Source organism: Mytilus galloprovincialis, chromosome 3 (assembly GCF_965363235.1).
Source record: "Mytilus galloprovincialis chromosome 3, xbMytGall1.hap1.1, whole genome shotgun sequence".
Lineage (NCBI taxonomy): Eukaryota > Metazoa > Mollusca > Bivalvia > Mytilida > Mytilidae > Mytilus > Mytilus galloprovincialis.
Genome location: NC_134840.1, coordinates 24820764 through 24833067, shown reverse-complemented (window position 1 = coordinate 24833067; position 12304 = coordinate 24820764). Strand labels below are relative to the sequence as shown.

The 12304-nt window shown below is 31.4% G+C and overlaps 1 protein-coding gene across 2 annotated transcripts in view; it reads right to left on the bottom strand.

Annotated features, from left to right (window-relative positions):
- Nucleotides 1-11902, bottom strand: part of LOC143067492 (neuroglobin-like) — a 39259-nt gene extending 27357 nt beyond the window's left edge. Inside the window, exon 1 of one of the 2 annotated variants that reach the window (XM_076240800.1) lies at nucleotides 11515-11902. In XM_076240800.1, coding sequence (XP_076096915.1) covers nucleotides 11515-11684 — 170 coding nt within the window. In that variant the 5' untranslated portion in view covers nucleotides 11685-11902. Of the gene's footprint in view, nucleotides 1-4010; nucleotides 4298-11514 lie in introns of those variants that run through there. The other variant, XM_076240801.1, reaches the window with a different exon arrangement.
- Nucleotides 11903-12304: the final 402 nt, after the last annotated feature.

Below are 12304 nucleotides of genomic sequence, written 5' to 3'. Positions count from 1 at the left end.
ACTCCCAACCGTGAAATAATTAACTTTTAATATTTTCGTAAAAGTTTTAATCTGTTAAATTGTTCATATCAACATTTTGCAAAATATTACACACTTTTTTCAAAATAGTGATATATTTTTTACAATGTGCGACACAAATGATTAAGATTAAGTTAAACGTCTCTAATGTTTGAAAGGTTTACAAATAAATGACCTTTTAAAAAGCACAAAATGGATCTTTTGATAACTAGAATTGACTTTACCGTTACGGACCTATTACAGATCTGTCATTCACTTACATGCCCATGGGGTTTTCATCGTAAATGGCAACAATTATCTCATCAGGAAACACAATGGTTAAACAGTTGAAAAAAACAAACAAAATAAATCATTCTTTTCATATTTTTGGTTTTACTTTTTAGAAAGGAATACAAAATGCAGAAAATGTGTTTTCTTAAGATTAACACCAATCCCAGTGGAATTTCTACATCACAATGTCAATTAATTTACTTTAGACATTTTAGACATGAAATCTTCGCGGCTTGGAAAAACGATTTTATTTTGAAATGAAAAAAAAAAACCCACTTCGACGAGATCCTCCAAATTAGTTATATCTTTTGAAATACATAACTTGTAATATAGAGGTGTTTCATTCAATACTAATGGCTTCTGTAATATGCAGGGCAGAAAATATACCATAGAAAAACAAACCGAAGACAAATTGTTAAAAGATCATATGCGTAATCTGCCTCAGACATCAATAAAAAGAACAACTACGAATGGCAGAAGTATTATGGCATCGTACTTTTGTTGATTTGATTTACAGCAAAATACAAAAGGTTTTGTACATGTACGGGTAAATAGTCGATATCAATTATATCAGGTATATTAATAAGTCAGGTATCTCGTGACCACAACTATATATATTTATATGTACATGTAAAAATGCTTTGGAAATTTGACACTTCCTGTACAATTCTTACTAAAATTTAGACAGCATAACCTAGTTTTTACGATTATTTTGTATTTTTAGACATTTGATTTAGATACTATTCATATGCACTTATTAATCCTAACGTTGTCAATTTAACTCTTTGAATATTGTATTTATCGGCACTAATTTCGTTTTAAATGAATGTTAACATAGTAACTCAATATGTATTACTCTGCAATTATGAAAACGTATGAGATTCCAGTACACATTATATGAAGACAAGACAGGACAAGACAAGACAAGACAAGACAAGACAAGACAAGACAAGACAAGACAAGACAAGACAAGACACGACAAGACAAAGCAATGCTTTATTATATATCTATATTTATTCGAAATTGCACAAGGTCATACTTTTCTCAGACTGTTTATGACGGGTTTACACAAAATCTGTTTGATGTGTACTGATTGATATTTTTGTGTGAAAAAACGCGAGTTATTTATTATTTGCAATTGGTTTTTAACATGCTTTTAGTTGCTGCAAGTACTCTTAGTTTGGTAATTTGCGTCTTTTGTAAGTACATTTTTTGTTTTGTCATGAATTAGGTCATTGGTTTCCTTTTTATAATCGTTTTTACATTTCGTCATGCCAAGGCCCTTTATAGCTCATTATGCAGTATGGGTTTTACTCATTGATGAAAGCGATCACCATATTTTGATATAAGCCAATGCCATTTGACCTTTGGTGGATAGATGTCTCATTCGCATTTCATCTCCTTATCTCTCTAAAATTAAAACAAACGTAATGGTGTCATCATCATGATAGCAAGCATACGACAACAAATGTATGCACTTTTAACATTTTAAAATGTTCTGATGTCTAATCGGCAATCAAACCACATCTTCTTATTTTTATAATGCAGTGTTTCAAAATATTAATTTATTTTAATTACATTTCCCCCTGTTTGTTTGCACTGCAGTGTTGTATTGTTTGTAACTGCATGTACTTTTCAAATGTCATACACTAATTTTTGGCTAGTTATTTTCAAATAGAACTAAAAGCGTAGGAGAAAATGGATTTTTATATCAAGGACTATAATAAAATAAACACACTAGACCATCGTTTAAAGGGAAATGTTTTACAAGTGTAAGTACGACATCCACAAGAATATTTGAAACAAGACATCTAAAAGAATAAGTATGGACAAATTTTGCTTACAATTGCCAATGGTCTCTCGATGATTTTTGTACCTGCAAATAATGATGTGAAAGCTCACACTTTTCAGAATAACTCAGGGTAAACCTTGGACAAAGAATCAAGTCTGTAGTATTCAAAATATATTTCTACTATTATAATTGTCTAGATTAATGAATATGCTGAATGGGTTTGTCAGAATATAAATTACAATGTTCTCATCTCTAATTGATTTGAACCTTTATGGTTCTTGTTTGAAAGTGAACTAAGGTTAAGTGAAATAGGTTTGCTAGAAATGTTAGCATATGTCTCTAGCAATTAACTTAGTCTATAATAACCTTTACGTTAAATGTCCAATTCAACATGAAGATGCGTTAATAACTATTAAAAAAGAAAATATATTGTGTCTATAAATTTACGGAATGGTTATAATACAAATCTTCAAAAAATTCTATTTTGAACGATTCTATCACTATACACTGATATTTTGTTATAGATTCGCTTTACATTTTGATTCTTTAATTAAAACAATTATGATAAAATGTAATTACAAATATAAGATATCAAAAGGTCTTTTCATGTTAACGTCGCTTAAAACAACTTCTTTTAATAGCCAGAAAGAAATCATATTCTGGAGCATTGGAATTCCAAAGTAACTATACAAGATAATCAAATCGCAAGCTAACTATAAGAATGACTAAAGCTCTATCCATATTAAATTATTTCATATATAGAAGGATTCTGCTGACAAGGAAGCCATTGGAATAAAGATTAAAAATGGCAATGTTAATGTCATTCTTTTGAAGATTAAATAGACGCCATCATTATTTGGTTGAATTGTGACTGGTACACACAGAATGTTGTGGAGGAAAAACATGTGAGAAAGGGATCACAAACCTGGCACAGTGGCGAATCATCTACGTATACGACCAAACTATAAAAATCAATTGGAAAACGTATAACACTCCAGATAGACACTAGGCAGACAAAGAACCCTAACAAAATGAAAACAAAACAAAACTAGGAACCGATCTAACAATACTCGCAATTCCTGATCATTTTCTGAAAAGATTTCAGTCACTTCAGTCTTTTTCGTGGACGCCAAAATTTCTTCGCTCTTCAATCCCATGGTCCCATTTATAGATCTTACCGAATAAGTATATTGTTTTTTTCCACAATGGATACTGATGACGTATTTACAATTGGCCGTACGGAAATGCCAACAATCAATACATAGTTAGCTGATTTGATCTTAACTGGATTCATTGTTTAGATTATAGAGTGCTACATCTCACTGAAGTATACCCTACATCTCTTGCCTTTTGATTTGAAAATTAACGTCAGGCTATTCCAATATTTTTAAGAATTTTTATACATTTCACATTGAAGATGATATTAAAATTTAATTGTTAACCTGAAAGGGTATATGAGGCAAATAAATATATGTGTATAGCAAGTATACCTCCTGTGCCAGTTTGACGATGAAAGTGCAGAATTAATAGATCTGGAGGTAGGTCAATTTTGACTTGGGACGATAAAGTCAAGCTACGTGTAGAGATAGATAAGGCTAAATTTGGATCACTTTTGAAATGTATTAATTTGAAAATGATTTGAAAAAGAAAAAGAAAATACTCATACATAGTATTCTTTTCAATTGTAACTTGTAGGAAACACAATCTTTTTGTATGTATTCTAATCAATGGAAACAAGCTTAAATCTTGTAAAAGAACCTTGTGATAATTCAATTATTTAATAAAGACATAACAACTATCTTGCTGATCATTATCATGTGTATTGCCAATTTTACTTCTGAAAAGATTGAATGATAGACACCAAATAAATATTACAGATAATAACACAATCATCTATCCTGACTATAATCTTACAAGAAAGAAGACTTACGATTCAAAGTTCATCGTCCTTTTTCACGCAAAATGTGTCTAAAGTCAATTTCCGAGTAGTTTGCATGCAAAATCTACTTATCCAAATAATTTTCTACAGTTGTGTTAATATCGTTTTTGTTGAAATTTGCAATTTTCACAGGAATATGGGAAAGTCTTCCTTGTCTGCTTTGGGCTCATATAAACACATCAATAACAGATACATTAAGCGTCTTTGATACGTAATCACTTTTGTTTTTTATTACGAGAAGAGTCATAGACATCACTGAAGTAACAGAAGAAAATCCAAATATGTGAATATGAGTAACTTGATGAAAACCTAGGGTACAAATCAAGAGCAACACTTAAATCATTCCAATAATAATTGTTCTAATGTAAACTCATGACATTCTATGACATTCATTGTGTTCAATGGTTATTATAGCTTTAAATGTCAACAAATATTCAAGTTCTTTATTAACTGCACCAGATGAGCATTTCGACAATTTACGTCTTTTCAATGGTGTTAAAGTCTAAAGTAATTTGTTCAATGGTGATAAAGTCTAAAGTAACTGAAAGTCCAAACCCTAGTATATAAATTTTAAAGAACTGATTTTTATACGTTAATGACTTTTAAATGATTTAAAGTAAAATAACAAAAATACCGAACTCTGACGAAAATTCAAAACAAAAAGTCCGTTGTCAAATGGCAAAATCAAAAGCTAAATAAAGGCAACAGTGGTTTACCGCTGTTCGAAAGTCATATATCGATTGAGACAAAAACAAATCCGGGTTACAATCTAAAACCAAAGAAAAACACATGTACTGTAAGAGGAAAACAACGAAACAACAGAAACACTGAAGTGAACATAAAACAAACGTAACGAACTATAAGATAACAACTGCCATTTTCCTGACTTGGTACAGGACATTTTAAGAAATTTGGTGGGTTGAACCTGATTTTGTGGCTAGCCAAACCTCACACTTTTATGGCAATGTTAAATATAACACTAAAAAGACACCATTACATGACAGGAATACAGTACAAATCAATACAAGATTAAACATATTAATTCATAATGGATTGGGAAACAAGTTATTACCAATACTTATATTAATCCCTTTCCACTTTGCAGGGGCGAGTGCTGCATTGTTGCAGCATTAGCATAAAAACCTATTCAACCCTTGTAGATTTCGAAAAATGTAGGCTAATATCGCTACAAGGCAGCACTGGCACTTGAAAAGTGGAAAGGGATTAATATAAGTTGTAATAACTTGTGTCCCAATCCACTAAAAATTAATTTGTTTAAACTAAATGCATTCTCTTCTTCTTGTCATTTATAAAAGTGCATGCATTTGCTACTTGGATATTATATGGATATGCAATGCGATATCTCTATAATGTTACCTCTCTGTTTGACTCTTTACATAGGTAGTAGGGGATGACCATTCGATATTCAGAGAAGGGGTGAGAGGATTATTTGCAAATTGACATGTCATTTTTCATCTGCTGGTACACATTCTACTATTTTCTCTATGGCTTTGCAGCGCGTAATTTTATTTTCACTTTTAACAGTATACACGGCTGTTTCCTGCATTTTGCTTGGAATGGTTCAAATGCAATGAGGAGTTTTAGGTAGACAATATATTCATTTTCATCTTTTGCTTAGCCAGCTTTTTGATTTTGTATTTCTTTTTTTGGGTAGAATATTTTCAGTTCTAAAAATGCCAGGATATCATTTCAGACCCTCCCTGAAAATCGAGTGGTTGTCCTTTAGGTATAATCATTGTTCGACTCAAAATTTAATGGACAAGCATTGCAAGTTTTCCTGTCGAATGAAAGCGGCCCTTTCTGGCTCCCTTCGTCAATACTAACTGGCCGCCATGATACAGATTTTTTCGCTAAAGGTGGCGTTAACCCCTAACAAACTCCCAAACCCTTAATAAGATAAGATACAACTATCATTCTGGGAAATTTCATTGTATCCAAATGAAAGTTTGAATTCCTCAATAGAGAAAACATCACAGATCATGAGATAATACGTATAAAATTTAGTTCTATCTTGAGTTTCCGAATATAAAAACACACAGCTTTATTAGAGGGGTAGAGAGAAAGTATTAACCAACCTACGTTTCTTATTTGGATTATCTACATTTGGGTAATAAACACCAAAGCTATTGTTTCTTCAAAGAACAGTGACAACCATATGACTAAACTTATTTTGAACTGCATAAATGCAGAACTTTTAAATCTAAAACCTCTCTAGGACAAGCATGTCCTCCGTCGACATATATGCATGCCAACATTATCAGAACAGCATAAAGGTTAAATGACATAAGCATTTAAGCTTCCATTATTAAATATGAATCCTAAGAGAGTAAGCCAACCATTCGTGTCCATGAGGGAGAAAGTAAATCATTCGTCTCCACGAGGGAGTAGGCCAATCATCGTCATTGTTTGGCATAACATTGACAGAAATATGTTATTTAGTAATACCGGACGAAATAATATAAAAGCAGACATTCCAAGAAGTATTTTCATTATAGTAATTGTTTAATAACTCACTACGTCAATTGATAGAAGGGTTAGATTCAGGTCATATGACAGTCTTCTAGAGAATCGTGATCAACTTGCAAATTATGATTTTATCTAATAATAAACACGGATGAACATTTTGAATGTCACTGTGTGAATTGATACCAGTAGTCCTTCATCTAAAACTGCGTTATTAAGATAATTACGGTATAATTCCCTTACATATTAGTGTCTGCAATCAATACAAAGTCTAATCAGCACTTCATGTTGATGATTCCTGATATCAATGAAGATATGATAGACATACCTATACAAATAGTGTGATGATAAGCCCCAAGAATATACAGAGATTTCACTTACCAACGGACATATCAGATTCAGATGATATTTGTATAGTTTTTATATGATTGACACGGACGCATGTAATAAGTGTTTGTCATATAGAATTAAGTTTAGCAATCTGTATCATGCGATATCAATTGAAGAACACATTCGTGACATCAAAAATGTATAACAAATGAACACTTGACATTTTGATATTTTGTGTTTGATGAACAAATAACATTTTTTTTCAAATTTTGAAACACAACAATTAGAAAAAAACTCACACCTGTGCTTTGGTTAATTGAAAGTTTTTTTTTGGACATTATTCCGAAAAATTAAAAAAGAAGACCATTCCAATAGATACTGAATATTTTCCAAAAGCGTTATTGCATTCCATTCCTTTCAGTACATCCGAATGAGTTCTGATCCCAAAATCCCCTTAACGACAAGAATAGATGCAGTACTACGGATTTAGTAAATAGGCACATAAATGGTATCAAACTGCAACATAATATAAAAAAACATTGGTTGCTTGAACTGGTCATCAGTTTTGTGTACTCTAACTTGGGTGAAGGAGGTCAACTTTGGAACTATGTGATTGGATGTATGGGTTTACTAAATAAAAAAAAGGTATAAATGAATAACACTATACATTTTTAAACACATGAACATATTTTTTAGAACTAAGAATATGATGTTAAGTGATATGGATACTATAATACAGCTAGACAAAAGATAGTCAATCCCCCATTTAACTACAATTTATAACACAGAATAATAAAGTACCTATACCACACATAAATGTTAACTTTGTCCTGGTTTTTACAACTTCTACAACATGGAAATTTAAAGTGAATGACTTCAGTTTCAAATGTTGAAGGACATTCAAGGACATGCATTTACTCCTTCATGTCGTTGACAGTTTTACGTCTTGAGCGTTTAGAAACTGATTGTTACATTGAAATATAGTCAATGACAACAGAGTTTAAATTAGTTTAATTCAAACCAGTCGTGAATAATAATTTCTTTAAACGTTCAATTACCAGTCAATGTGACGAATGCAAGGATACTAAACAACCGCTTCAGTTTAGAAGTAACTTTGAAATTAAAAAAAAAAAAACAACGATTAAAGTGTTGTAGTTTTACCTTTTTATTTATTTTATTTTGCTTTACAAAGAGTAGAATGCTAAAGACTTTGTTTTTTCGACAGATAAGCAAAAACACATCATAAAAAGGCGGGATATCCACATGATGTTCCCAAGGTCTGAAACCTTAAAATGTGTGTTTTTTCTCACTCAAAGAAAGCCCTACTTTAGTGCTAAAAATTCCCTATTTATTATTGTTTTGATATTATGAAAGTTGCACATGATTGATAATTACAAATATGCACTGCACATGGGAGGATGCAATTTTTTTTTCTGAATTGCTAAACTTTAACGCACATGGACGTTCCCGATGTCATAGCAGCAACGCCGGGTATATGGGTTTTTTGACAACGAGTCATTGGCCAATCAAAATACGAGAAAATACTAAATTAGAATAAGATTTTTTATTGACGTGGTGTTGCAACTACAGAATGGTCAGCGATGTTCATGTACACATTCCGTCTGCCATTGTTGTAAGAACTGAAAGAGGAGTTTTTGACCTGAAATTGTCATCAATGTTGACTTACTCCTAATTACAAATTCTTGTGGTCTGATTTTGATTTTTCTAAGGTTAGTCAGATAATGAAGTTTGAAAACTCTGAAAGAAGCATGTATGAATTCGAATAGCAATAAAATAAGCATTAATCATAATAAATTTTTTAAAAAAATCAACAAAATGTGTGTTGCCTTTGGAAGTCCGTCAGAGTTCTTTTGTTCCTCAGATCAGGTTACATCTTAGTAAATACAGCTGAACGGACGTACTTGGTCAACTCCTCATTATCCAAAAACTACAATATGTTACTGCTGATTATGTGGATCTACATCATAAACGGAAGACAGGAACGATAACAACGCTGTACAGTCAGTTTTAAGGTCCGCGCTACCATACATACCAAATCCTATTATAATACGGCTGTATTAACAGCGGTTTACTACTGTTGCCCTCTATTCATTGAGGAGAAACTATATCCACAAACCATTCTGGACTGGGGAACGACTGCCGATTGAAGTCTTAGAACTCTGTATTTGGGTATTGGGTATGGGATTTTACAGTCATAAACAAGCTTCCTGTGATAATTTTAGTCAACGACTCATTGAGCAGTATTATGTCAACAGGGTTAGCTTATCTACATGTCTACCTGACCTTGAAAAAGCTACAGTGAAGAGCCGTACATCAAACCAAAATAGTAAAGAAACAAAAAGTGTGGCCTATTACTTTATCAACTTTTCGACATCAAAAACATATTTGACTTCTCATCAAACGCCCTAAGGCACTGAGCCAACCGTGCGAGGACTGTACAGCCAGTCAAGGTGTACAAAGACTTCCGTAGTGGTAAGTTCGTCAATATACTTGAAATAGCTCCTCTGAATAATTTGGATTAACTTCTTGTGAATTTTCGGAGATCAATAATTGATTCGTTAACCGGAATAAGCTTTTTGTTGTTATATTTCTCACTTTTTATGTTAAAAGAATGAGAAACTCTGCTGTCAGCGAAAACTACATTATCCTCGCGACTGCGATTGATTTCTTTTATTCCAGCTATGATATAACATGTATAAGAACATAATCATTCAATGAAATAAGATTAAATTAAGAAGGATTACGAATATATTTAAATTCCATCAACAAGTATATTTATTTATATATATATTACTTATACTTCATAAAAAGCTCGGTGTCATATATACCTTTCTATAACAGCTAATACAATTACTGGATCTTATTTTGTTTTTGCAAAGTATGATTATAGTTTTATCTAATATTTCTTACAAAGGAACACCACATTTTAGGAAACTGACAATTTAAAAAGAAGGGAAAGAATGTTTTAGCAATGTACCACACGTATCATCAATATGTTCGATTGTGTAGGTTGCATAAAACATAATCTTCCCACCAAATACTAGTTGGGATGACCTCATTTAAAAGTATTAACACATGATATATCAAACTTTGACCTCATTTAAAGTGTTGAGACACGAGATATCTTAAATTTCATCTCCCATAGTTCAACCTCCACAATATTTGTGTCTTATTAATTCATCTCATTGATTTAATATTCTATTTGATTTATGTTAATTCGTTATTCTATTAATGAAAAACCAATCACTATTAGTTTTGTTTAGAGGCTTCTTATAGAATGTTAGTTAGACTTGTGTTTCAAACTTCGGATATTGTTCAAGGAATCATCTTTGTTCTTTTCGTATTTTTAATAGATTAAAAAAAGTCACCACTAGCAAAAACTTTGAATAAAAAATTTTTCTTTCTATGTTTATTTTTGTTTTCTCCTATATTTGAGTGCACTATAAGACGTGTCACGGTACTTTTCTATCCCAAATTCATGTATTTGGTTTTGATGTTATATTGGTTATTCTCATCGGATTTTGTCTAATGCTTAGTCCACTGCTGTGTGTGTTACATTTTAATGTTGTGTCGTTGTTCCCCTCTAAAATTTAATGCGTTTCCCTCAGTTTTAGTTTGTTACCCCGATTTTGTTTTTTTGTCCATAGATTTATGAGTTTTGAACAGCGGTATACTCCTGTTGCCTTTATTCAAAACATACAAATGCAATTTACACATATCTATACACACAATTTCACAAAGATGAAAGTCTCACACACTTTATTTTTTAATCTTTTCTCTTTGTATGGTCTAGTAATTTTTTTTATAAATGATTTCGAACGGCAATCATTAGTTTAATTCAATACTCATTCTTCAAAACAGAAATGTTTGCAAACGTTTTTATCGACACAGAACATTGACAGCTTTCTTGGTTTTTTTTTTAAATAATTGTCTATTCTTTTGGAATTTGCGAGTCTATATTCAGACAAAAAGTAACTAAACATAATTTAAACAACAACATTTTAATCAGTAATATAGCTCAATGATTTTTTAAAATCTTTACTAATAAAATTGCATCCCAGTGACCTTCTACTATAAGACAATACAAATACAATCCACAAGTATGAATGTTTGATTTGATATTGTTATATGAGTGTATTATCTAAAGTACATTATCTAAAAGAAAAAAAAATGTGTGCCTTTGAAACATGAAGTATAGCAGTGTAATTATCTGCTCCTGATTTTCTGAAGTAGATTTCTGCACACATTTGTCACTGGATTTTTCCTTCTAAAAATTTAACTGTTTCCTAATAATTTTGATTTCACAGTTTCACCTTTCATTTGTTTAAATAGTGATAGTCATAGCAATAGTTATAGCCCTTGTACGCTTGTGCCAGGTTATCTCATCTGATCATTACAGAGATAATAAAATCGTTGGACAGCGAAAACAATTAAATTACAAATAGCCCTTTCTTGATACTATATTTATCGTTATGCTCTATAATGTAAAAGATATCGAACAATAAATAACTACTATCTAAAACTATATTTTCAAATAGCAATTTTATAGCAACATAGTTCCGAAAATATAATTGAAATATAAGGAATTGTGAATAAGCATATTAAAGCAGTTAAGATATGGTAACATTGATAATAAATGGATTAAAATCACGAACTTTACCTCATGAAAACTATGACACCTAATTTTCCCAAGTCATCTTTGATTAGATCCCACGTGTCCTGAATTTGGTGAATCTGATGAAGTGTTAAATAGGTGCTGAGTTGACCTCCCCTACCTCCTCCTCCCCCTCCATTTGGTACAGAGGGACAGTTCACAATAGTATTTCCCATTTTAACAATTTAGTTAACATTATCTTATCGCTTCAAATATCCATTATCTATCACTTCTAATAAAACAGAAGTTTTCATTAACTGATTAGCTGTTTTTTCCATCCATTATTACAATGTTGTATGTTATCGTTGCAAATCCGATTCAAACAATGTTCAAGTTAACTGAACTCGTTGTTATTGGATAGTTGTCAAAGAAAACCAAGATTCGAGTGTTATATTTATATTATGTGAGTGATTTTGAAGCAACCAATAAACTGATGCGATTGTATTTGTATGTATAGAATTTTATATGACAAATAAATAGAATGATCGTTTAGGAGCTGGGCTCTTAATTAACTTTTTATCCATTGATCATGTATTTATTTTATCTTATTGATAGAACTTGTCCTGCATAATAAAGAGAATAATTTTCTGCTATATAAATTTCTTATTAAATTCCGGATGAATGAAACAGAATTAATACATAAAACCAAAGTAATTTTTGACGTGTGCTACTGAGAGATTAATCAAACAGAAGTACTTTGACGAAAACATTAACCTGTTTTTATGTGGCAACGCTCCTTTTATCTTTACAGATAATAAGATTAACACATAAAAAGAGGCGGAAGGTACAAAAGAGA